Below are 24595 nucleotides of genomic sequence, written 5' to 3'. Positions count from 1 at the left end.
CGGGAACCCCCAAACTCGATTTGAAGCTTTTTACGGGACGAGTTGCAAACACCCATCTCCGGTTTGAAGGACGGCCATTTGTTTTCTTCAAACACACGATGAATGCTGCTGCTGTTGCGAGGCAGCCCGTGGGCTGTCTCAAGGCGGCGCTGAGGAGGACGAGATTCCAGAGGTCGTGGCAGCGGTGCATGGCGACAGAGGCTGCGCCGACAACGACGACGAGCAGCCCCTCCATGGCCCGGAATGCCTTCAGTCAGAGACAGCGTATGGTCCCTTCTTGATGTTTGCTCAAAGCCCCCAATCTTGCGCGACAAGTCATTGCTAACGTGGGGGTCTCTTCACACACTTTTCCAGACATGGAGCAGAAAAAGGTGGCCAAGTTCCAGATCTGGCCCCAGGTGCCCTCCCCGCGAACCACGAACCCGGACCCGATGCCCGCCCTCCGGCAGCAGGAAATCGCCCGCCTCGACCCGACGGGCGCCCGCACGCGCCTCTTCTCGCGCGAGCACGCCGACAGCGCAAAGGTCGGCGACGTGCTCATGGTGACGAGCAAGAACGGCGAGCCCTTCTCCGGCGTCTTCATCCAGCTGCGGCGGCGCGGCGTCGACACGGCCATCCTGCTGCGCGGCCAGATGATGAAGGTCGGCGTCGAGATGTGGTTCAAGATCTACAGCCCGACCGTCACGGGCATCGACATCATCTGGCGCCGGCCCAAGAGGGCCAGGAGGGCCAGGTTGACGTACATGCGGCAGCCCAAGCATGACATGGGGAGCGTGGATAACCTGGTGTCTGCTTGGAAGAAGGAGAGGTATGCGCTGCGCTCCAAGGCGAAGCAGGCGGGTGGGAAGAGGATTACGAGGTAGAGAGGGCTGCGAAGGTAGAGTGGCGGGCGTTGTATGGGGGCATTGTTTGTATGATACGGCTTTGAAAAATGTACAAATTGAAATGATGCAATAGAGCACTGTTCAAGGAGAGTTTTGGCTGGATGAGTGCTTGCATCACATTGTGGATATTCATCTTTCGAGAGGGACAGGCTCATGAGCGTGTCTCTACGGTTTACAATCTGAAGTTATGGCAATGCTATCGATAAGACCAAATTCAACAATAAGGACGATGGTATTCTGATTTGCCGTCAAAGCTTGCGTCAAATGATAGGGTAACACTTAATATTGTTTGATTCAATATCAACGTTGCCGGTCTCAAGCGGCTAATATTTTAGAGAGCAGAGGAGTTACTACAGTGCCTGTTCTATACGACCTCTTCTGCTACATTACAGTCACTTATCTTCTCCATCGAGGGGGTCCAACTGTCAGAATCAAGCAACAGGGCATCATAAAGCAAGAGTCGAGAGTGCAAAAGCTTGGCCCGTCAACGACCCAGCAGAAGGCGACACCTCCACCATCAATTGCCGATGGCATGGGCCTTCTCGGCGGCATGAGGAGATGATCAAGTCAAGCGCCTTTGTGGATTGACATTCCATCCCTGACTCGGCCTTATGGAGACTTCACCTTCTCAACTTTATCATGCATTTCATTATCCGCAGGCCTTGAAGGATTCACACGACATGCTTCGCCAAGACTCTTCCCGTTCTCACAAGTGCAAACCCATGAAACAAGCGGGATGGTCCATGGGTTCGCCGACTCGGTTTGCTAATGGAATCACAAGGGATCCGGTATTCCAATACCCATCGACCCTCGGATAAACGTGCATCTCCAGACAGCAACATGCAGCAGCGTCTCCTCCCACCGTAAAAGTGGGAAACGCAAGGAAAACCACGGCCTTGCGCATGTTCGGGCTCTCCAAGTCATGCGAGGACGAATATCCGCCGAGACCTCCACACTTCAGATCCTGACGAGCTCTTCACAGAAGCTGAAGACCAACTGTAAGCCGTCGGCAGGTCCAACGGCAGCCTGGGGTGATAATCAGGGCAAATATCCTGACAGTTGACAGTCCAGAGGGCCACATCACACCAATGGCCATGCGGACTTTTCGAACTTGGGTGGCAACTGTGCTGTACGATTGACTTGGTATGCATTTCTCGATGCTTCGAGCTCCACGGCAACTGGCATCACGTTAGCTCCGTCAGATATCGATGTGACCTGATGTGGGAAAATAGAAATGCTTGATGCCTTCGGCAAGAATCCTTGACTGCATCGCGTCAAAGACGACCTGTCATGTTCCCCGGAGCTGCCAGGTTTGGTCTGCGTGGTATAGGGGCCGTGTTTGTCTGGCGAGGCTTTCCTCTGGACGTGTTTCGCCACCAGTAATACCAGGCATATCTTTGATCCGGCCGGATTCCCTCCGTCTTTGTCTGTGCGCGGTACGGAGGAGGCGGTCAAATGTGAGAGTCCGGGATCATGCGGGGACCCAGCGCTGCCGGGCCACGAGAATCTGGGCTGCCAGATATTGATCATCACGGCTGAGGCGTAACGCGGCAACGCTGAATGTCCATGTTCGCGCTTGACAGCAAAGCAGATCCTCGAACCGGTTTTCTGCAGCATCGACTGACGGCCGCGCAATCATGGGATGCGAGAGTGGAGGAAAACGGGCCAGTAACGAGGAATCCTGCAGCGAAGCGATAGACGAGGCGCCCGCCAGCGAAGGCCTGGGGTTTTGCTGGCCGTGCTTGATAGAGTTCCATCACCGTTTTGCGACCTGTAAGTCGACGTACGCGGTATATGGAGGTGCAGCTGCAGCCACCGCAGAGGACGAAGATGCAAAAGCAGCAGCGCGCTGGGTCCTGATCCGGGGGTGCTTGGAGTTGGCTCCCCATTTCTTTTTCTTTCCTTCCCCTCACTCTCTTCGTCCTTGTTCGAAATTCAGGTGGTTGGTATGCATAGTAGCTGGATGCTGGCCAGATGCTAGCTGGATGCTCGTCGGACGGTTGGCGAGGCGAACTTTGCCCCAATCTTGTGCTGCAGGCGGACAGCCCAGAAGCCTCGATTCCCGGGATCAACCCCTTGGCTGAATGCAACGCGCTGGCCCTGTCCGTCCATCTATGTGGCCCGGCGGAGACGGCGCATGAGGACCCAATCGCCCAGACCGCGACGATGCTTCAACGGTGCCACGTCTTCTGTTACGGAGCATCTGTCGAGCGTTGCCCGCAGGGAACTCCAGTAAAGTTTCTGATACATCTCATGAAGTACTCGTCCGGAAGGTATAATTACAGACCAGCTCCTGGTGAGAATGGGAGAGAGAAGAGACAGAAGCAAGGCAAAAGAAGCGCCAAATAGACCAGCTTCGAAGCATAATATATAATATTCGTCCTTCGTTTATCGTTGATCCTTTGGAGTTGTCAAAAGCAACTTCCAAAACTGTTCCTTCTTGGCTGAGCTAGAAGTAAAGCCACCCCGAGCCGTCTAATCGATAAGATACCGAACCCCCGTCCCGAGTACCTGTACATGTGCCGGTACCAAGAGGACGACCGTCTGTTACCGCTGCCACTTGTAGTGCTACTGTTGCTGCTCACGCTCCTCGCCATGGCCTATCAGAGCCTGCACCTGGGCGCCACCACAGGGGCCGTGCCGCTAAAGTCGCCCAAGAAGATGGCGCCCACGCCCACTGGCCGAGCCGGCTTTAGCGCCAAGGCCACTGGAGTCAGCGCGCCCGCTACCATCAACACCGCTGGAACCGCCCCCTGGAAGGAGCTGCAGCAGCCCGGCAGCAGCCACGAGCTGGCCGACCAGTTCCCCGAGTTCTGTTTACAGCCGCCCCAGCGCCCCTCTGCTGGCCTGAATATCGACGCCAAGCTCGCCGCCTCATCCGCTTCGATCCAGCTCCAGCTCCAGCATCAGCATCAGCATCAGCATCAGCATCTCTCCAGCTCCAGCTCTAGCAATAACAGCTCTACAACTGGCCCGTCTGCTCCTGCTGCCGGTTCTGCAGCTGTTGGTGCTACTGCAACTGCAACGGCTGCTGGCGGCACCACGACATTTACAGGTACTCACACGACGACTACCACGACTGCCACTGCTTCGTCTCACGGTGCTCGTGTCACCTCTGCTGCTGCTAGTACCACCACCTGCGTGACCTCGCTAGGCCTCTGCACGCCCCCCAGCTCTCCCGTCTTCGCTCCGGCCGTCTCCAGACTCGCATCGCCGGTCAGTGCCGTCAAGGCTGAGGCTGACCCTGTGCGTGTCTCTGCTCAGGCGCTGCAATCGCCCCTCTCGGTATCGCTACCCCGGCCACGCTGCGTCTCGGACCCTCAGCGGAGTGGGCGGGACAAGGAGGAGACCAGTGCCGGTATTACTGCCACCACTGCACTCCAGCGGTCAGAGAATCGTCGCTCGTCATTGGGCACCAAGACCCTGAGCCAGTCTCCGACGCGCTCAAAGCTTTCCAGTCCTCCAAAGCCACCTCCCAAGCCTGCAAAGTTTTCCAGACGACCGCGTCCGGCAGACACCCAGAGCGACACCGACACCGACTCTGATCTTGACAGCGACCTCGACCTCAACCAGGCCGAGAGCGAGAGCGAGGCATCTTCTGCCGACGTACTAGTCGATTCGTCGTCCATTCGAGGGGCCCATGACCAGTTCCTCAACAGGATGACCTACTCGGAGCAGCAGAGATGGATCACGGTCCAGGAAAAGACATTCACCAAATGGTATGTTTTGATTTCTTCGTCTTGATGTTGCTTGCCTACCTGCCTATCTGCCACACGAAAAGGAAAAGAAAAAAAAGTTGGAAAACACTCGATGCTTTCTCGGCCACCCCCCTCGTCTGCAGCATGCTGACAAAGTCCAGGCTCAACACAAAGATTGTAGCTCGAAACCTCGAAGTCAAGGACCTGGTACCGGATCTTAGCGATGGTGTAAGTCGACCCTATCTTCCTCACAATGCTGCTTGACCTTTTCCCCCTTCCACTTGTCCCCACTAACATGGAGCTCGAAATACTAGGTCATGTTGATTCACTTGCTCGAATGTCTCTCCCACGAATCCCTCGGTCGATACGCCGCCCGCCCAAAGCTTCGCGTCCAAAAGTTCGAAAATGCCAACCTGTCGCTGGACTTCATCCGATCCAGGGGCATTCAGATGACGAATATTGGCGCCGAGGATGTCGTCGATGGAAACCGCAAGATTATCCTCGGTCTTATCTGGACCCTGATTCTGCGCTTCACCATCAGTGACATTAACGAGGAGGGCATGTCCGCCAAGGAGGGCCTGCTCCTGTGGTGTCAACGAAAGACAGCGTGCTACAACGAGGTCGAAGTTCGCGACTTTAGTAGCAGCTGGAACGACGGCCTTGCCTTTTGCGCCTTGCTGGACATTCACCGCCCGGACCTCATCGACTTCGATACCCTGGACAAGTCGGACCACCGCGGCAACATGCAGCTCGCCTTTGACATTGCCCACGAGGAGATTGGCATCCCCAAGCTGCTGGACGTGGAAGATGTTTGCGACGTGGCGAAGCCCGATGAGCGAAGTTTGATGACGTACATTGCCTACTGGTTCCATGCCTTTTCCCAAATGGAAAAGGTCGAGAATGCAGGCCGACGAGTGGAAAAGTTCTTCAACAACATGCAGGGCGCGTGGGAGATGCAGAACGCCTACGAGAAACGAATGCGGGAGCTCCTCAAGAACATCCGCGGCCAGGTTGACCAGTGGCACACGGCCAAGTTCGAAGGCACTTACGCCGATGCAAAGGCCCAGGCGGCCGAGTTCTCGGACTACAAGAGGGGCAAGAAGCGCGAGTGGGTTGCCGAGAAGAGCGAGCTCGCCACATTATTGGGCAATATCAAGACGAAGCTCAGTACCTATCGGTTGCGGCCCTATGAGCCTCCTGCAGAAGTCAGCCAAGAGGTCCTTGAAAGAGACTGGAAGGGTCTCACGAAAAGTGAGATGGCACGCGCACAACTCATCAACGAAACCATCCGAGAGTAGGTCAACACCCATCTGTGTGACACAGCGGAAGAAGCCGGCTAACAACATCACAGCATCAAAAACGCGCTGAGGAAGTCGTTTGCCGATAAAGCCAACGACTTTGCAATGGCCCTCAACACTATGCAGCTTGCCATTTCAGGCCTGGACGGTGATATTGAAGACCAGTTGCATCATGTCAAGAAACTCAGCGACAACTTGCAGCCCCTTGATCGGTATCTCAGTACCATTGCGGAGGTGGATGCCATGTGCGAGGAAGCAAACATTGAGGAGAATGACTTCACCACATACACATACGACGAGTTGGCGTACGAATTGACGCTAGTAAGGTCGTCGGTTCAGAAGAAGCTGTCCTTCCTGGAGAATCAGATGGTTGCCCGCAACATGACCAACTTGACGCCCATCCAGCTGGAAGAGTTCGAAAGTGTGTTCCGGCATTTCGACCGCGACGCTTCAAATTCCTTGCAGGAACTCGAGTTCAGCGCAGCATTGGCCTCACTAGGTTTAGTATTCTCCGAAGAGGAGATGCACGACTACTTTGTCGAAACCTCTGGGGGCAATCAATATGTCACCTTCGAGCAGTTTATTCGCTTCATGGTCGATGTCACCGAGGACCAAAACACCGCCGAGCAAGTGTTCCAGTCGTTCCGGGAGGTTGCAGATGGGAAACCGTACGTTACCGAAATGGATCTGCGCCACAGTCTCGTACCGGAGGAGGTTATCGAGACGCTCCTTAATATGATGCCGCCTCACAACGGCCCCGACATGTCACGCGACAGAGGAAAGGCCCAGTACGACTACATCTCCTTCATGGAGAAGATGATAGGCGGCGACGATGCGGACGACGATATAGAAGCCGGTGTGCTCCAGGATAGAACGAACATCGGCGACAATCGGCCCCGAAGGGACTCCAAGGTGAACGGCGTGCATGGATGACAGTGATCCGGGGATGAGCGGAAGTAGGCCGCGGTCACTTGATCGTCATCTTCTGCGCATGGCCCACTGTCATTTTGTTCAGGCCTCTCGTATATTTCTTTGTATACTCTCCCCCCCCTTCCCCCTCCCCTTTCTCCCTGTCGCGCATACACAGGCGCCTTACGCGGAGTCCCTGTCTCCTATGTTGTCTGGATACTGGTTGGAGAGGCAGCGGTGTTTTTACTTGGTACCCCCGATGCATGCCATGGTGTTTTTACTCTTGTCCGACTCTTCTTTTATACTCTTCTTTTCTTTGTCTCTTATAATTTGTCTGGTGATGGAGCTGAGCGGATAAAAATTGGACACCATCTTATAGTAGTCAGTTCCTCACGTTGAATTAATTGTACGACAACGTTAGATACTAGGTAACCAGATTAATTGGCAATTGGCCTCCTTTCAAATAATCTCGTCTTCCGTTAGTCCTAGGTAATGGTTCGTTTGATGCTTGTCGTATCGAATCTGTTGGTTGTCCATATGCAGGGTTCCGCAGTCGGAGGCGAATTGGTCCACCCGAGGATATGGGCATCAGCAGCTCTACAGCTTTTGAAGCCTTTGATTGCCCAAGAAGCAGCTGAGAATTTAACCAGAGGCGTCTTAGTGTCGTCGATAGTGACGCCTAACTGCGATATTATGGCGCCTATAAGCAGGAAATACTTTGGCTGTAACCTATCAAAAGAGGGAGAGAGAAAAAAAAAAGGTAAGCTCCGGCACTTGCCTACCCGGAACTCGACAGCCGATCGCAGGTGCTAACAAACGGGAAGCTTCAACCTCTTCTTTCTCGCTCACGCTTTTTCTCTCCTCCTCCATCCTTTGCCTCACGACAACGCATCTCCCCTCACACTTGGCCGAACATGGTGACACGAACGAGGCTCTCGCAGGTCCTGCGGGCGCCCAGCAGGCGAATTGGCGCCATTGGTAGCGCTAGCATTGCGCCTCGCATGTCCATCTCGCCAGTTCGATGCCTTGCGACTTCGGCTCCCAAATTGCTGGCGAGGTCTCCCGCAGTGCAGCATCTGGCCAAGCTCACGTCCGAGACATATCCAGGCCTGAAGAGAGACGATAAATTTGCAACGCTGACCGCAGATGATGTCGCTCATTTCAAGCAGCTGCTGGGAGGCGAGCATGCCGTGATTGACGGCGCAAAGGCGGCGGCGGAGGACGACCTCAAGCCCTTCAACGAGGATTGGATGCACAAGTACCGGGGACAGAGCCGGCTGGTGCTCAAGCCGGCATCGACCGACGAAGTCAGCCAGATCCTCAAGTACTGCAACGAGCGGAAGCTTGCCGTGGTGCCACAGGGTGGCAACACGGGGCTTGTTGGGGGCTCGGTGCCCATCTTTGACGAAATCATCATCAACATGAGTCGCATGAACCAGATCCATTCCTTCGACGATGTCAGCGGTTCCCTCGTGTTGGACGCTGGAGTCATTCTGGAGGTCGCCGATCAGTACCTTGCTGAAAGGGGATACATCTTTCCTCTCGACTTGGGAGCCAAGGGATCGTGCCAAGTGGGTGGGAATGTGGCTACTAACGCTGGCGGCCTGCGACTCCTGCGCTACGGAAGCCTGCACGGAAATGTGCTCGGAATGGAAGCCGTGCTGCCAGACGGCACCGTGATGAACGACCTGTGTGCCTTGCGCAAGAACAACACGGGCTACGACCTGAAGCAGCTCTTCATCGGCGGCGAGGGCACCCTTGGCATCATCACCAAGCTGGTCATCCAGTGCCCGCAGCGCTCATCCGCCGTCAACGTGGCCTTCTTCGGCCTGGAGTCGTACGAAAAGGCACAGCTGGCCTTCCGGGAGGCGAAGAAGCAGCTGGGGGAGATCCTCTCTGCCTTTGAGCTCATGGACTCTCGCAGCCAGGAGATTGTGCACCAGATCAAGGGCGAGGACCGGCCGCTGGAGGGCGAACACCCCTTCTACTGCCTCATCGAGACCAGCGGCTCCAACGGCGACCATGACTACGAGAAGCTGGAAAAGTTCCTCGAGGACGTGCTGACCAAGGAGATCGTCATCGACGGCGTCGTCGCTCAGGGCGAGTCGCAGGCCAAGGCGCTGTGGAGCTGGCGCGAGAGCATCACGGAATGCATTGGCCACGGCGGTGGAGTCTACAAGTACGACGTCTCGATACCGCTGGCCGAGATGTACACGCTCGTCGAGGACGTCAAGGCGCGCATGGGGGAGCTCGGCTTGATCGGCGAAACCGAGGAGCATCCGGTGAGTGCAGTGGTGGGCTACGGCCACATGGGCGATTCGAACCTGCACCTCAACGTGGCCGTAAGACGGTATGACGCCAAGGTCGAGCAGGCCTTGGAGCCCTTTGTGTACGAATGGATTGCGAAGCGCAATGGCAGCATCAGCGCCGAGCATGGGCTGGGCCTGGCCAAGAAGAAGTTTGTGCAGTATAGCCGGAACGACACGGTGATTGGTCTGATGAAGCAGATTAAGAATCTCTATGATCCGGTAAGCCCCCCTTCGCCAAATCTTCGCATCCTCGCATCTTCCCCCCTTGTCCAGCTGTCGTTTGCCGGCTGTCGTCTGCTGCCCAAGCCTGGTGCCTGGTTTCAACCTCTGCTTCTGTTTCATGATTGCCTAGGCGTCTTCCCCATCCCCTCGACCCTCTCCTGCATGATCTGATTGCTCTGACCCTCTGCTGGCCATGCCGGCCCTTGGTGGCATACCTTGCCTATCACATGTCTGTTGTAGGGGGTCCGACTTGGTGGTTGCAGAATCCTCCTCGCCCCGCGCCTGAGCACTCATACAACGCGCACATGCACGCGCATGCACACATACCTACACACACATACACATATCACCACTCACATACATACTACTCGCGCTCACGCTCACCCGCGCATATGCATCCTCTTCCCTTTTCGATGCACCTTTATGCAGCGCTCTACACCCATTGCGAAGCTGTAGGGCTGACTACTGACACTGGCTGATGGCAGAATGGCATTATGAATCCGTACAAATACATCTGACCGGGGTCTGGGGTCGAGCAGCAAGCGGTGGCGGCGGGGATGCGATAGTAATGCCAGTATGTACCTTTTTTCTGCGGTCGGTCCTAAGAGCAGGCAGGCTGCCATTTGGGCCTTTTGCATGTATGTAAGTCATGGCAGATGCGGACGGCTTCGGGCGTGGGAGGGCCCATCCCCTCCCCTGGATCCCCTTAGGCAGACTGCTCACATCTTGTAACTCGTTTGAGCATGGCGCCATTTCCCGATCTGGCTCCGAATCGGCCGACACCGGGATTCCGTGGACGGCCAAAGGCGAGCAAGGAAGAACTGGTCCGCATCAAGAGCACCATGAGAAGTAGTATTTTGCAAGTCCCCTATTTGTCACGCGGTGTTTTCTCTTCCCCCGGCGGTCTGTCGAGTGGGTTGTGGGTTGTTTGCACGACGTGTTTTGCTCCGTCCGTACTTGACTTACAGGCATCGTCACGCAGCCGGCTTTGGCGAGGCTGCTGGGCTTCGGATGGTTCCTGGGGGTTTTGACGGGTACGGGCCCAAGGGCCCCCCCCCGGACGGCCTATCAGATTGCCGGACAGGGTGAGCGGCGGACAGGTCGAGGGAGCCACACGAGCGCCCAAAGAGGCACGAATGCGTCCCAAGAGGCCACAGCAGCACGCTCGGCCGATGCTTCTCATAGGTCATATTCCTCTCATTTCAGGGAGCCGGCCAATGGCAGCGCGCGCCTTGTTCGTACGTCTGATCGCTGACACACGACGTCTTGGGCGACCGCTCTCAGCCGTATCGGTGGGCCAGCCAACCAGGAGTATAGCAGGCCCTCCGCGTCAGCCCTACGAAACTTAGTGCCAGAAAGAAGATGGTGGGACTGCAGAAGAGAGGGCTGCCCGTCCTGGCGTCACGCCGGGCGGTCGAAGACCTGCCCTTTCCCTCGGAAGTTGCCCTGCTCGGGACACTAGAAAGGGAGGGAGAAAAGTCAAGAGAGACCCAGAGAGAGGGGATGAACGACTCAAACAGGACCGAGAGACAGCATCCCAAGAGGCCTCGGAACCCCTGATCCTTGAACCGGCCGGCAATGGGCTGGTGTTAGCCTTGCACCTCATGGTCGTCCGTGGGGCTGAGGCCGAGAAGGGCTATCTCAGCCTTCCCATTCGCCGGACGCCTGGTCGACGTTCGTATGTTTGTGCTTCGGTGGTTGCCGGGCCTTTGTGTGGGATGCCACCAATCCACAATCCACACGGAAAAGCCCTTGACCAAAGGCGGAGTTGTGTGTCTCCCGACCTGTCCCAGAGCCAAATGTTGAGAGACCGTTTGACGCTCGAGATTGGACATATCGCCTGTGGAGATCATCTATCTATTCCATTTTTATTCTCTCCTCGTTCGCCCCTCCAGTATGGGACGCTTGCTGCCATGTGGTTCTGGCCCGATTTGGGCCTGTTCCTTACCTCACCTCCGTATACTAATGTCCCGACCCTTACCTCTGCTCCCCCATCTACCACCTCCGTACCTTGTTAGCCGGAATAGCTTCCGTACACCCACGACATGCTTGTCCAGGAGGCCTATGGCCAACGCGAGTCCTCATCTCTCTTCCTTCAAATATATAACTGGCCCGAAGATGATGCAAAGAGGATAAGCGGTGGCAAAGCAGAGCAGCGAACTGCGGGCCGAGTTTGACAGACAGACAAAGACCAGACGGCAACCGACCAAACGGCTTACTTGCGAGGAGCCCGCACCGGAACATTTTCTCTTTTGCCTTGTTTCGCGTCTCCTTCTTAATTTCCCTTCTGGAACCGGCTGAGGAAACAAGCGCCGTTCCCCCCCCACAAAGGCCAGACACACGCAACGCAGACAGACGCACACGCGCGCCTATACCGACGGACTCGACATACATAGGCCCAATTCTCAGTCTTACACGCGCACACACGGACTAAGGCAGTCACTTACACATCGCCACCACACTTATATACGCGTATATATATATATAATCCTTATAAATACGCGATCGCGAACATCGACGATATGGTTGGCGTTCCCGGCAAGTATAAGGGGTGCGAGACGTGCCGCAGGCGTCGTGTCAAGGTTTGTCTTTCCCCTTCCCTCTGCTCTCGCATTGAATTCGGCAAAAGGGGGTTGGATATGCTGCAGGTGAAGGAGAAGAAGGAGAATGAGAGAAAAGAGAGAGTCCAAGGCGGAGAGATACGCACAGCATCAGGCAAGAACTAACACGGCGAGTCAATAGTGTAGCAACGAACGACCATTCTGCCAAAACTGCATCAGCAGCGGCAGGACCTGCGAGGGCTACGAGAGAGAGCGAGTCTTCATCACCGGCACTCCGGAGAACAAAGGCCGCGTTGCCTCGCACCCGAAGAAGACGACGCCTTCCAAGAAGCCCAAAGCGAGCCCCAGCCCGAGCGTCAAGGCGGACGAGCCACAGAGCAGCAGGAGCAGCAGCGTATTCAGCGCTTCACCTCTCTTCCAGCCTCTGGCACCGCTCACCTCCGCGTGGGACGACTACATCCGACTGTCGTCCGGCGGCCAAGGGGGCGCCGGATTCCCGGCCCTCATCACGGCGCTGCAGACGAGCCTGCAGAGCGTGACCAGACTCGAAATACCGGCCGGCAGCGAAGGCAATGACGGATTGCCCGCGGGACTGTTGAGTGCTATACAATTCCCTCCCTATGCGGCGGCTGAGTTGCTGCCGGTGGCGGACGATGCCTTTGGTATGAATGCGCAATGCTTTGTGCGCCAAAAGGCTGCCAGTGCCGAGCATGACTCGACAGAGAGCTACTGCGCGTTCCTTTTCGAGGTGAGTTTTCGATTCTTTGCCTTTCTGTGTGTTCAGGGATGCTCTCCGTGGTGTTGTTGTTCTCTCCGCGGGATTTTCTCGGAGGTTGCCCTCTCTGCCTCTCCTCCCATCCCTTCATGTCCGGTTGTGCTAATCCGAGATATTTATACAGCACGACTCCTCCGGTGCGTCATGGAGGCTCACGGCCGAGCAAATGACTCGGCTGGGCCCGCACTATTTCGCCTCCTTCCCGAATCATCACTTCTTTGTGAGGGTGTATCGCCCCGTAGCTGTAAGCTTTCCTCGATCGCTTTTCCGATGTGCTTTTCCGACGTGCTTTTCCGGTCATCTTTGCCCCCGTTTCTTTGCCCCCTGATGCTGATAAGCTGGACGACAGATGAGCATTGCTCTCCTGAGCCGAAGAGACACCTTCTTGAGAAGACCGGAATGGACGGCCATACCATGGGAACAGCATCCGAAGTCAACTCTCGACCACCTGTTTGATATTATCCTTCAGCTTCCGGCACTCTTCGAGCAGGTCGACCGAATTCTTCTCCTCGATGCAACACTTGCCCGACGCACGCGAGCGCAAGAGCTTCTCCATCACTGTCTCGTCTTGGAGGGCCAGTTTCGCCAGTGGTTGCAGGAGGCATATAGGGGAACGGAAGAGCACCCGTACCCGTTCTGGGCCGAGGAGCTCAGGAGCCCTGGAGGCGCCATTCCCTTTGCCAACGCGTACACGTTCCGAGATGGAGTCACCGGCCTGATGTTCGTGTACTACTGGATGGCCATGATCCCCTTCCACCGTTGCATCGAGCACATATACATGGCCTTTTTCCAACCTGTTGTTGACGCCTATCCGCCCCCATGGCCGGAGCTGCCTCCGAGCTTGCAGATCGACCCGACGCACTATCAGGACGGACGAGAGCTGGCGGCCAATATTTGTCGAGGGCTGGACTCGGCGCTTGAGTTGACTGTCCAGCCGGACCTGCTCCTGGGGCCGATGACGGTTGCCATGGACTTTTACCGAGAAGTCAATGCCGCGTCGCAGGATGGCGTGCTTGAAATTCTTTGGCTGGATGGCTTCAAGAAGAGACTGTGGGCGAAGGCACAAGCTGTGACTAGTGTCTTGCAGTCTCACAAGTGGGCTGAAGTGGCCAAGTTCTAATGAATGCGTGAGTTTGTGTTGACGAAAGGGGGAGCTTTGAAGGAATACCAGAGTTTGGAAAGTGGAGAAAGAGAACGATGATAATATCTTGTGTGAAGAAGACTTGTATAGCAGCGGCATTTGGAACCTTTTTTGAAAGAAAACCGAGATAGACTTGATAGACACTTACAGGGCAGGCAGCTGGTCTGCTGAGGAGAGGAGGCAAAGAGATACTGGGGGAGACGGACACATTCTGGACTGAAATTCAAGGCGTCCCCTTCAGGAAGGGGAATTGGCCAAAGGGGGGAAAAGAAACAGAAAACAAGAATTTGTACAATAACTTCCATAGTCAACTTTTTATATCTTGCCCATGTCTCCTTTTTCCCTTTTCCCTGGGGTTGATGCTTGACCGTCTTGGTAATACTGCTGGTGATGGCTGTGTAAGTCGTGGCTAAGAATAGCGCTGCCAGGCGACATAAGGGGATACAGTGTGGGAGGACGCGGGTTTGTGGGCGAACTTTGCTGGGTGGGACAGTGCGGATATGGAAGGCTTAGTTACGGTGGATGCTGGCCGGAGAACTGGGGGATAGTTGGACTACATATTATTGCATGTATTAAGATGTCATGTTTCGTGATGGCAGGGGGGGCTTTTGAAGATTGTACTGTAGGAGGGACAAGATCATAAATATCTTGACATCTTATCTGGTCGTAAGTTGTGAGTAGGCGTGTGCGTTGAATGATATGGTTGCTTTGAGGCTTGGATGATGAGGAAGCCAAGTAGTGAACTGACTCGGTGTAGAATGCGCCCGACTATACTTCAGCTGTGGGTATTACAGGGAGCTTGAAAGCAGGATTATATGCTTCAATTGCTCCAATTGCTCATTTTGAACAAGTTTGTACCATAACATTGTCTCTCGATTAAGCTCTTTTCTTGATGGATCAATGTCGTGTAAGTGAGTCCTCAGCAGAGCGCGAGCGTCATGTGATCTCGAGTACGTACCTCGCCCGGGCCCCGCCATCACGTTTCTCCGTCCACACGCCACAGGGAAGCTCCAGCCAGGCCCAGCTCCAGCCTTTTGCGAGTGTCCCGCCATGAGTTGGTTAGTGAGGTAGGCTGCCACTCTGACGAAGCTCCGCTGCAGCATATCGGAAACAAACCCCCCCCCAACTATCGACGTCGAAGCGGCAGAACAAACAACACCAAACACCAAGCAGCTTTTGGCTTCTCACAGCATTGACCTGCCGCTTGCATTGCATTTTTGCACGCCAGAGAGAGTGTGACTTTTTATCTGCGATAATCACCAGCCATGGCGTCTGGTTACGACAGAGCTCTGTCGGGTAGGTTGTTCCGCCATTGTCTGGCTGATATCGATATCTGATGTGCTGTCGCTGACATTTGCCGTTGTGTTATAGTCTTCAGGTTTGTGCCGCTGCGGCCCATCTTGTCCATGACAAATGCCTCGATCTGACGTTTACTTTAGCCCCGACGGACACGTTTTCCAGGTTGAATATGCCGGCGAAGCTGTCAAGAGAGGTCCGTTTTCGACAAGCCCGAACCTATCTGCCCACCTCTCTCCCCCCAGAGCCTCGACTGACCCTTTCTCTCGAATACAGGCACATGCGCAGTCGGCGTCAAGGGCAAGGACGTCGTGGTGCTGGGATGCGAGAAGCGGTCCGCCATGAAGCTGCAGGACACGAGGATCACGCCGTCCAAGATCCAGGTGCTGGACCACCACGTCGCGCTGGCCTTTGCCGGCCTCAACGCAGATGCCCGGATCCTGGTCGACAAGGCGCGGTTAGAGGCCCAGTCGCACCGGCTGTCGGTGGAGGACCCCGTCACGATCGAGTACATTACGAAATACGTCGCCGGCGTGCAGCAGCGCTACACCCAGGCGGGAGGCGTGCGGCCGTTTGGCATCAGCACCCTGGTGGTTGGGTTTGACAATGGGAGCAAGGTGCCGAGGTTGTATCAGACTGAGCCTTCTGGTATCTACTCAGCTTGGTGGGACTCCCCCCCCTCCTCCTTCCTCTTTTCTTTGTATCGTGGAAGGCTTGATTTGTGTGGTCATGATGGCTAACTTCTTTTGACCCCGCTATAGGAAGGCGAATGCTATTGGCCGCTCTAGCAAGACTGTTCGAGAATTCCTGGAGCGAAACTACAAGGAGGACATGGACCGGGAAACGACCATCCGGCTAGCAATCAAGTCACTCCTCGAGGTGGTGCAGACCGGCGCGAAGAACATTGAGATTGCCCTCATGGCTCCCGGCGCGCATATGGAGCTGCTGCCGACGGACGAGATCGAGGGCTACGTCAAGGAGATTGAGCAGGAGAAGCAGGAGGAGGCTGCCAGGAAGAAGACGGGACGAACGCCGGGCACGGGAAGCGCTGCCATTCTGACGAGGAGCGGCGATGACTCTGCTGCTGAATAGAGAGTACGAGAAGACACAGAAAGAATGGTATTTCATGGAGTGCAAACTTAGAGCGCGGATGCGATGCTGCTGCCTTGCTGTATCAACAGATGCAAGCATTGAATGAAGAGGGATGCTATGAATAACACACGAAAAAACAAAAGTAAAGCAAAGAAAAGAAACTCCAATCAATCTGATGCCGTGCAACGCCGTTACATGCCCTTTTCAGACAAGGCCCATGCATATATGCACCTTGAAATATACTCACAACCATGTCTCCCAACTAACTACTAAAGTAATATCCACGCCTATTCCCCCCTCCTAACCGAGCTTGTCAGCATCCGGCGTCGGATCGAAAATGGTCCTCCGGCCATCCTGCCGGACCCTCTCGTCCTTGAGCAGCTTGTTGTTCATGCGGACGTCCTCGCCCTCGATGGTGAGGGCGGCCTTGGGCGTCTTGGCCTCGATGACGAAGTGGTTGTCGCAGTGGGGGCAGTACTCGTCGCTCTCGTCGAACTCCTGGGCGTCCTTGCGGAAGGCCTTTTTGCACTTTTTGCAGGCAAAGGTCATTTCGAAGCTCTGGAGGAGGGGGTGGCTCTCCTGCTCTGCGTGGCACTCGGCGCAGTCGAACCATTTCCGGCCTGTTTTGTGTGTTGTGGTTTTTTTGTTAGCTGGAGCTTTGATGGGAGGGAGATGGCGCTTTTAGGTAGGGGGGGGGGAGGTTGTTCGGTTCGTTGGAGGGAAAGGGATTGAGGGTTCGGGTTGTTGGTGTTGTTGGTGGTTTGTTAGGTGTGGATGCTGGCATGTAGACGTACAGCATGGTGACCGGATGGCGACTTGGGCGTTGAGAATGTGTTTGCTGTTGACTTTTGGTTAACTTGGAGCATCGTTGATTTTGCGCTTGTTCGTGCGTACCACATCGTGGATGGTTGGATAGAAGGTTGTGGAAGTCGTGGAAGCTATACAAGCTTTGGACACAGGGAATAACCGTTGAGGCGGTGGTTTCTTCTTTGAAGTGCGCGTTTGTAGACTTGAAAGATTGGAAAACGACAGCGAGATCAAGTCAAAATTCCTCCTGTTCTCGAGCGTTCAGTAGAGATCGTGGTGCATTCTTCTTCTTGTAAGGTATTGGGTTCGGTCTTCGGTCAAGTGCTATTGGCGGGGGCTGTTGACAGCATTCGATTGGCCTCCCCTGATTACCTCAAGCAGCTGATTACCCGCCTTACCTAGTACTATAGATGCTTATCTTATCGGAGCCGTCCTTGAACTCTCGTTCGGTGGCGTGCCTAGCGTTGAGTTTGTCACCTTCCCTTAGTCAGCTTCGATGCTCTGCCTTGAAGGTCCATCTTTGATTCCAGTGACAAACGTTAAAACTCAACCATCTTCTTCTCCTCTTTATTCTTCTCAGTCTTCTCAGGTCGTTTTGTCTTGCTCCCTATTTCTCGTTCTTTTCACAGCGACGACGTGCCATTCTCTTTTTTCACAACATCGGCTGCTTTTCGCAGACAGTATCTCTCTAATCCTTCACATCTTCACATCAGAATCTCACGATGCCTCCGAAGCGAAAGGCAGGCACCAGCGCCGCGCAGGGAGGAATCAAGGCTGGCCGGTCCTCACGCATATCTACGCCCGGGGGCACGACGCCCCGCAGCATCGATAGCGGCGACGAAGTAGTGGAAGAGGACGATGCGCCCGTCGACGAGGAGCTGGAGCAGGAGATCGACAAGAACATAGATCGCTTCTCGCTGGGGCGATATCAGAAGAAGCACCATATCCGGGAGCCTCTCCCGCACATCTTCGGCAACAACGATTTCTCGTACCTCGAGCTCAAGAAAGATCACAGGAATCGGCCGCTCTGGATCGATCCTCAGAAGGGGAGGATCATCCTGGAGAGCTTCAATCCGCTGGCGGAGCAGGCCCAAGACTTCCTCATCACCATTGCCGAGCCCCTGTCTCGCCCGACGTTTATGCATGAATATGCCCTCACTACGCACAGTCTCTACGCCGCGGTTTCCGTCGGCCTGTCGCCCAAGGACATCATCAACACCCTCGATCGCTTTCTCAAGACGCCGCTGCCAGAAGAGATCCAGTCCTTCATCGAGAGCTGCACCCAGAGCTACGGCAAGGTCAAGCTCGTCCTGAAGAACACAAAGTACTACGTCGAGAGTCCGGATCCCAATATGCTGCAGATGCTGCTCAAGAACCCCAAGATTGGTCCTCTGCGCGTTCAGGGGACCGAGGAAATCACTACATCAGCCGCGCCCAAGCTCGGTAGTCTCGTCATTCCCGGTACGAAAAATGCTGCAGGTGCCAAGCAGGCGAATGGACTGCAGCCAGCCAGCGGCGAGCCGCTGAGCGACGGCCAGTCAGCCTTGCCAGCAAGTGAAATTGGGCCTCGGCTCGGCGAGGAGGATGATGACGACCAAGAGGTGACGCACGCCTTTGAGATTGCCGATAAAGACGTTGAGACGGTGCAGAAGGAGTGCCTCAACCTGGGATTCCCGGTCCTTGAGGAGTACGACTTCCGACGAGACGAAGTAAACGCGACGCTCGACATCGATCTGAAGCCCGGCACTCAGATTCGTCCGTATCAGGAGAAGAGCCTTAGCAAAATGTTTGGAAACGGACGTGCCAAGAGCGGCCTGATCGTGCTGCCCTGCGGCGCTGGAAAGACGCTGGTCGGTATTACTGCAGCGTGCACGATCAAGAAGGGTGTCATTGTGCTGTGCACGAGTTCCATGTCCGTGGTGCAATGGCGAAACGAGTTCTTGAAATGGTCCAACATCAACCCGGACGATATTGTCGCCTTCACGTCCGACTCCAAGAACAGCGTCTTCACGGGAAGCACCGGCATCATCGTCACGACCTATTCCATGGTCACCCAATCGAGGGCCAGATCGTACGACGCCGAGAAGATGATGAGGTTCCTCACCGGCCGAGAATGGGGTCTGATGCTTTTGGACGAGGTGCACGTTGTGCCCGCCAACATTTTCCGAAAGGTCACATCTTCCATCAAGACGCATTCCAAACTGGGCTTGACAGCCACGCTGCTTAGAGAGGACGACAAGATTTCTGATTTGAACTTCCTCATTGGGCCAAAGCTCTTCGAGGCCAACTGGATGGAGCTGTCCAAGCAGGGCCACATTGCCCGCGTTCAGTGCGCCGAAGTGTGGTGTCCAATGCCCACCGAGTTCTACGACGAGTATCTTCGGGCGCCATCGCGCAAGAAGAATCTGCTCTACATCATGAACCCGCGCAAGTTTCAGGCCTGCCAGTACCTAATCAACTATCACGAATCCAGGGGCGACAAGATCATTGTCTTTTCGGACAACGTGTACGCTCTGAAAGCGTACGCCTTGAAGCTGGGTAAAGCGTTCATCTACGGTGGAACCGGCCAGGCGGAACGACTGCAGGTGCTGGAAAATTTTCAACATAACCCCCAGGTCAACACTCTGTTCCTATCCAAGATTGGAGACACGTCGTTGGATTTGCCCGAGGCCACCTGCTTGATTCAGATTTCATCGCATTACGGTTCCCGACGTCAAGAGGCGCAGAGACTGGGCCGCATTCTGCGGGCCAAGCGTAGGAATGACGAGGGCTTCAATGCGTTTTTCTACTCGCTTGTCTCCAAGGACACGCAGGAAATGTACTTTTCGTCGAAGCGCCAGGCCTTTTTGGTTGATCAAGGCTACGCCTTCAAGGTTATCACCCAGCTGGCAAACATTGAGAAGACGCCTGGCCTGGCCTTTGCAACCGCTGCTGAGCGCCGCGAGCTGCTGCAGAAGGTGCTGGTTGAGAACGAGACGATGGACGATGAAGACATCACGGACGACTTGTTCCACAGCGGAACAATGGGCCGGAAGAAGAAGAAGGGAGCTGCCCGCCGCACCGCAGGCACTCTGGGCGAGCTCAGCGGCGGCCAAGACATGGCCTACATTGAGCAGAATAAGAAGATGAATGTCAAAAAGGGAAAGAAGGAGAGCAGTGCGTTCTTCAAGAAGATTGGGCGAGAGAATGCCAGGCGCGCTGCCTTGGGCTGAGATGGCGACCTTTGTCGAGTCCTGCACTGTTTCCCCCCCCTTCCGCCCTCTACGTTTCTCTTCCTGGTTGATTTTCTTTTGCTTTCTCTTCATTTTGACTCTTAATATTGCTCAAGAGCACAGAGTGGATGGCTGGGTACTACCAATGGTTGATTTGGGAAAGGCGTTACAGGCTACATATATATCAGATGGCTTTGCAGGGACGCAAAGCAAGAAAAGGGATTCCCGCTTGGTGGATGGCGTTATCCTTGGATTATACACCAGAGTGCGAAAGATTGTACTCATGGCGCCGGGTTCATGGGAGTTGTTACAGTATCAAATGATGATAGGCAGCATTCAATACAAACAGAGATGAGTACATTTTTTGGAATATAGTTTCTGCTCGCGAGTGGATTGGGCTGCATGCATGCTGGGCATCCATTCCGTGAGCGTCTCGTGACAGCCATCGTATGCTGATCGGTATGGGGGCCGTCGGCAGGTCGAGCGGGCGTTGGGCTGACAATGAGAGGAGGAGGAATTTTGAGGAGGGAGGAGATGCCCCAAGCTTTCCCACCCGGCGTAGCATTCAGAGCCCAAAGAGCAAAAGAGGGCACAGTGTTGTTATTCTCATTGGTTACGACTCATCACGATGGATGTCATATCACTGCTGCGAAATCGGCGGCGTCTTATTAGCAAACACTTTTGGAGGGAGAGGGTTGCATGTCTAGGAGGATTGGAATGGATGAGGCATCGCCGTTTCGTGCATGATATGACATGTATTGAAACCGGCAACGAGTATGCCAGCAGTGTAAGTTCGCATGAGCTGGCTTTGCTTATGGGGTGCTGCGTGCGTTGCGTCGGGATTTCTTGTGAGAGCATGCATATGCAGTGCGAGGCTTTTGCTACAGACAACCATCAATATCTATTTGATGTGGTGCTTCGTTGGTATCGTGTGTTTGTGAGTTTTGCTGTTGGTGGCCGGTATGTTGCCTCGTGGGGGGGTGTTGCACCAGCGGAGCGGATGGCAGGTATAGATGGTATCAGCTGTGCGCTCTGGTTCCAGAAAATTGGGTCGAGGGGAGGGGAGGGAAGACGTTGAATTGGAATTTTCGAGTTTTGATATTGAGGGAATTACATCTTCTTTCGGTGTGTTTGTCCTGTGTAACGCTGGATGGGTTTCACGGAACTAGGGATTGATATCGTGCCTTTGCATTGCAATCGGCCTGCCCTACTATCTGCTGGTCTCCGTCATGACTGACCCAGGACCGGTATTACGGTATTAGTTCATGTGTTCGTGTTACGGCTGTTACACGAGACTTTTCCTTTCACTTGGGTGGAGGGTTGTGGTAATGGTGCACTTGTTGAAAGTCCGTGAGAAACCACGGGCTATTTTTTCTGGGACGGATGTTGCATCCGGCCGGGGAGGGACAGGGAGCGAAGGACAAGGACGGAATGGAAGTCTAGGGAATTAAAGAAGACTAGAGAAAAAGGGTTTGAACAAAGTGCCGCAGTGGCACAGAGAGAGAGAGATTGTTGCGCGGCAATGGATGGATGGATGTGGATGTTGGGGGATCGGCGGCTGTGCATGAGGGTCCGAGCATAAAGGGCAGTGACATCATTGTTGGCGGTTTGGATGATGCCCAATGGTGATGCTGGTGATGCGTTGATTTGAGCCGGGGGTTTAGTCTGATAGCAGGGGCATTGGCTGTTTGATGATAGAATTGTGAAGAGTAGTGATATTATCTTGTCGTCCCAGTCAATAATATAAGCTGGTAAATGGCGGGCTGTTGAGTGGGCTTGAAAGGATACTGCGAGTCTTGTCATCTAGTATAGTAATAGTATACGGATCATCAAGTGGAATAGTAGTGGAATAAGCCATCATCCCGGCAGTGCGGCATGGCCGTTGTACTCGTATTACCCGTACGACTCGAGAGGTACTAATGAACCTGACGGAGGAACAAGGGGATGTTTCTCCATCAGAAAAGCAAAACAACGCTGCCAGAGGACAGAGGGCCTCCAACAAGCCTCTGTGTGAGCGGCAAGATTCGCTGTTCGGCGTTGGCTGACGCTCCTTTACCTTGACCCTTAGATCTAGGGGGGCAGCCCACTGAGGTGCTGGAACACGCGTGGCTGATGCTGAATTGCCATCAGAGGGCTCCTAGTGTTGGTCGGTCGAGGCACTGTGTGAGATGTTTCCTTGGTTGGATCACATGTTTCGATTGATCGTACATACGCTGATTGCAAGTGATAATTGGAGTTGAGTTGTAGATGGAAGAACCTGGTATTACAAGCGAGACCGCCGCTGAGGTTGATGAAGAACCGGAAGAAGACACTGCAGTTGAATGAGCTCATGGAAGCAACTTGGACTCCGCAGAGATGGAACAACTGCGTCGGCTCCCTCTACGTACTAAAGGTACCGCTGTTAGTTCGGTACCTTCCCCGTGGCAGATCCCGCAGCAGCGGTCCGGCCTCGTCTTAGCAGCCGCTACTCCGTCCCCAGCACACGAGATACTACAGGTACCACTGCAGCACGCATGGACCCCATTCACCCAGCCCAGCCATGCACTGGACTGCCCGACTGGACTGGACTGGACGGACTGACGTATGTGGGGGCTCGGGTCGTTCTAGCCTTCTTGCCTTCTTGCCTTGCACCTTCCCAGTCACCAGAAAATACGCAGGTAAAAGCCAAAAAGTACGCTGGGCTAAGCATTCGGCTAAGCCTGTCCCGGCATGGAGCCCCGTTTGGTCGGGCAGGGAAAGAAGCAACGGGGGAGGCGCAAAAAAATCGGCAGCAGCCAGCAAGTCGCACGAAGGCGCAGGTCGTCGATTCTTGCTGTTGCCCCCTTCCCTGTTCTTACCTAGTAGGCAAATAGAGGCAAAGGGCAGAGGGAGAAACTTCAACTTCTTTCTCTTCTCCCAGTCTTCTGTCCATCTTCAAGGCTTCCACTCCCATCAACCCTCCCGAATCCGAAAGAAACAGCGTCTCGAAACGGAACAAACACGCCCGAACGCTCGCAGGCGGCGGCGCGTCTTGAACCGTCTGCGTCTGGCTGTGCTCCATTCGTCCTTGGCTCGCCGTGCTCCGTACCACCAATCGCCGCCAAAGGGGCTTGGCATCTTGCCGCAGCCGCGGGAATTGATCCAGCGAGGCCCGGCATCACCCAGCAGTCACTTGCGGTGGCCGTTGCGAAGCACAATCGCACTGCTGCTCTGACGGTACAAGTACGGCGACCTTGCAGCTGGTGCTCCGTCGACGCTGCTGCACAGGATTGATTGTCGGGTGCTACAAAAGGGATAATACTGCACGCAGCGCAACGCAGCGTAACGCGGCACAACAGGACAGGCACACGTACGGAGTACACCAAGTACATCCAGCGAGACCCCGGTTGCCCGGCAGACAACTCCCCAGACCCTAGAGCGAGGGCGCCTTGCAACCACGGGCCTGCGCATCACATCAGCCCACGGGCCCTCTGCGAGAAAGGGGATCCCGGCTCCCTGTTTTTGCTGCCGACGTTTGCAGCAGAAACTTGTATACCTTTGCATCGGCTATCATTGCATTGGTTATTCTTCGTCTTCCAGCAGCTTCACCGTCTTTTGCTCGGCCTGTACCATCTTCTCCAGCCGCGTGGGATTGTGCCCTGGGACGATAGTCACCCTCCTCCAATAGATCGATTTGAGGCGTCGAGGTGTCTGCACACCAGTCAACAAGTCGCAGGCACGCCTGGCCAATTCGCAAGAGGAGTCGCCAATTACGATCTTCCTTCTCGCCAATCTCTCAGCACCATCAGTGCCATCCTAGTCCTCGCTGTCGCAAACCAGAGCTTCCTTGCAAGCATAAAACCCGTCAGCACTGCTGCCAGCACGAGTGCATAGGCTGTTGGCCCTCCTGATAAGCTGTTGTCGATATCAGACCGGCCCAGGCCTCCTTGCTTCCCTCCCGCCACTGGCTGGTATAGTTGTTCGTTCCTCGGGCAGCCGCTATCCTCTCTCCATTTTCCTCATCATCACTTCCAGCAACACCCACATTAGTGTCGAGCATTGCACCCGCATTTCGACTGCTACCTCTCTATCGATACTCCTCTTTTTTCCTTTCCTTTTAACCCACTTCTTCTCCCCTGTTCCAGCTCTTTATTTCCCGGAACAGCTGCAAGTGAGCCTTCCCCTTATACTACGAGTTTTGCTGCCCCCCTGACCAGACATGGTCACCTCACGATAATCACATCTCGCCACTTGCATTGTCCTCGATCATGACTTTTTGCCCTCTATTGCTTGTGACGTCCTTCGATTGGACTCACGCCTAACACGACACGAACGAAATCTCTTTCGCTCTCACCAGCGGCTGCAAGAAAGCATCATCTTGCCAACACCCACCTCGCTCACCCACATACATTTTTCTTTCGCCAGCTTCATAT

General features: G+C 54.8%; 7 protein-coding genes across 7 annotated transcripts; 6 read left to right on the top strand and 1 right to left on the bottom strand.

The window, feature by feature from the left end:
• Positions 1–98: 98 nt before the first annotated feature.
• Positions 99–863, top strand: BBK36DRAFT_1143186 (hypothetical protein; the record flags this gene model as incomplete). The annotated part of the gene is made up of 2 exons (XM_024893579.1): positions 99–264; positions 355–863. 2 exons carry the CDS (start codon positions 99–101, stop codon positions 861–863), a joined length of 675 nt encoding a protein of 224 aa, XP_024747681.1.
• Positions 864–3479: 2616 nt separating this feature from the next.
• BBK36DRAFT_1136083 (hypothetical protein) lies at positions 3480–7243 on the top strand (the record flags this gene model as incomplete). The annotated part of the gene is made up of 4 exons (XM_024892860.1): positions 3480–4603; positions 4744–4810; positions 4897–5876; positions 5934–7243. The coding sequence occupies 4 exons, from the start codon at positions 3480–3482 to the stop codon at positions 6811–6813; spliced, it is 3051 nt and encodes a 1016-aa protein (XP_024747680.1). The 3' UTR covers positions 6814–7243.
• A 451-nt stretch (positions 7244–7694) lies between these two features.
• BBK36DRAFT_1136082 (hypothetical protein) lies at positions 7695–10230 on the top strand. The gene is given in 3 exon segments (XM_024892859.1): positions 7695–9317; positions 9806–9891; positions 9902–10230. 2 exon segments carry the CDS (start codon positions 7704–7706, stop codon positions 9836–9838), a joined length of 1647 nt encoding a protein of 548 aa, XP_024747679.1. The 5' UTR covers positions 7695–7703; the 3' UTR covers positions 9839–9891; positions 9902–10230.
• A 1612-nt stretch (positions 10231–11842) lies between these two features.
• On the top strand, positions 11843–13776 carry BBK36DRAFT_1124225 (hypothetical protein; the record flags this gene model as incomplete). The annotated part of the gene is made up of 4 exons (XM_024891144.1): positions 11843–11902; positions 12063–12629; positions 12781–12900; positions 13006–13776. The coding sequence occupies 4 exons, from the start codon at positions 11843–11845 to the stop codon at positions 13774–13776; spliced, it is 1518 nt and encodes a 505-aa protein (XP_024747678.1).
• Positions 13777–15062: 1286 nt separating this feature from the next.
• On the top strand, positions 15063–16185 carry BBK36DRAFT_6692 (N-terminal nucleophile aminohydrolase; the record flags this gene model as incomplete). The annotated part of the gene is made up of 4 exons (XM_024898474.1): positions 15063–15093; positions 15230–15289; positions 15370–15757; positions 15855–16185. The coding sequence occupies 4 exons, from the start codon at positions 15063–15065 to the stop codon at positions 16183–16185; spliced, it is 810 nt and encodes a 269-aa protein (XP_024747677.1).
• Positions 16186–16485: 300 nt separating this feature from the next.
• Positions 16486–17084, bottom strand: BBK36DRAFT_1161411 (hypothetical protein; the record flags this gene model as incomplete). The annotated part of the gene is made up of 3 exons (XM_024894367.1): positions 16486–16805; positions 16980–17023; positions 17080–17084. 3 exons carry the CDS (start codon positions 17082–17084, stop codon positions 16486–16488), a joined length of 369 nt encoding a protein of 122 aa, XP_024747676.1.
• Positions 17085–17714: 630 nt separating this feature from the next.
• Positions 17715–20204, top strand: BBK36DRAFT_1124957 (Rad3 protein; the record flags this gene model as incomplete). Its single annotated transcript, XM_024891214.1, has 1 exon — positions 17715–20204. One exon carries the CDS (start codon positions 17715–17717, stop codon positions 20202–20204), a length of 2490 nt encoding a protein of 829 aa, XP_024747675.1.
• Between the last annotated feature and the right edge of the window lie 4391 nt (positions 20205–24595).

This window comes from Trichoderma citrinoviride, assembly GCF_003025115.1.
Source record: "Trichoderma citrinoviride strain TUCIM 6016 unplaced genomic scaffold BBK36scaffold_11, whole genome shotgun sequence".
In the NCBI taxonomy this organism is placed as follows: Eukaryota; Fungi; Ascomycota; class Sordariomycetes; order Hypocreales; family Hypocreaceae; genus Trichoderma; species Trichoderma citrinoviride.
The sequence above is the reverse complement of the archived record's forward strand: the minus strand, read 5'-3'. Positions and strand labels throughout refer to the sequence as shown.

Excerpts from the sequence above, each read along its gene's own strand:
- BBK36DRAFT_1136082 (XM_024892859.1), top strand. The coding sequence starts at position 7,704 with ATGGTGACACGAACGAGGCTCTCGCAGGTCCTGCGGGCGCCCAGCAGG. Across the intron at positions 9,318-9,805 it reads TTAAGAATCTCTATGATCCG|AATGGCATTATGAATCCGTA; the intron begins GTAAGCCCCCCT and ends GGCTGATGGCAG.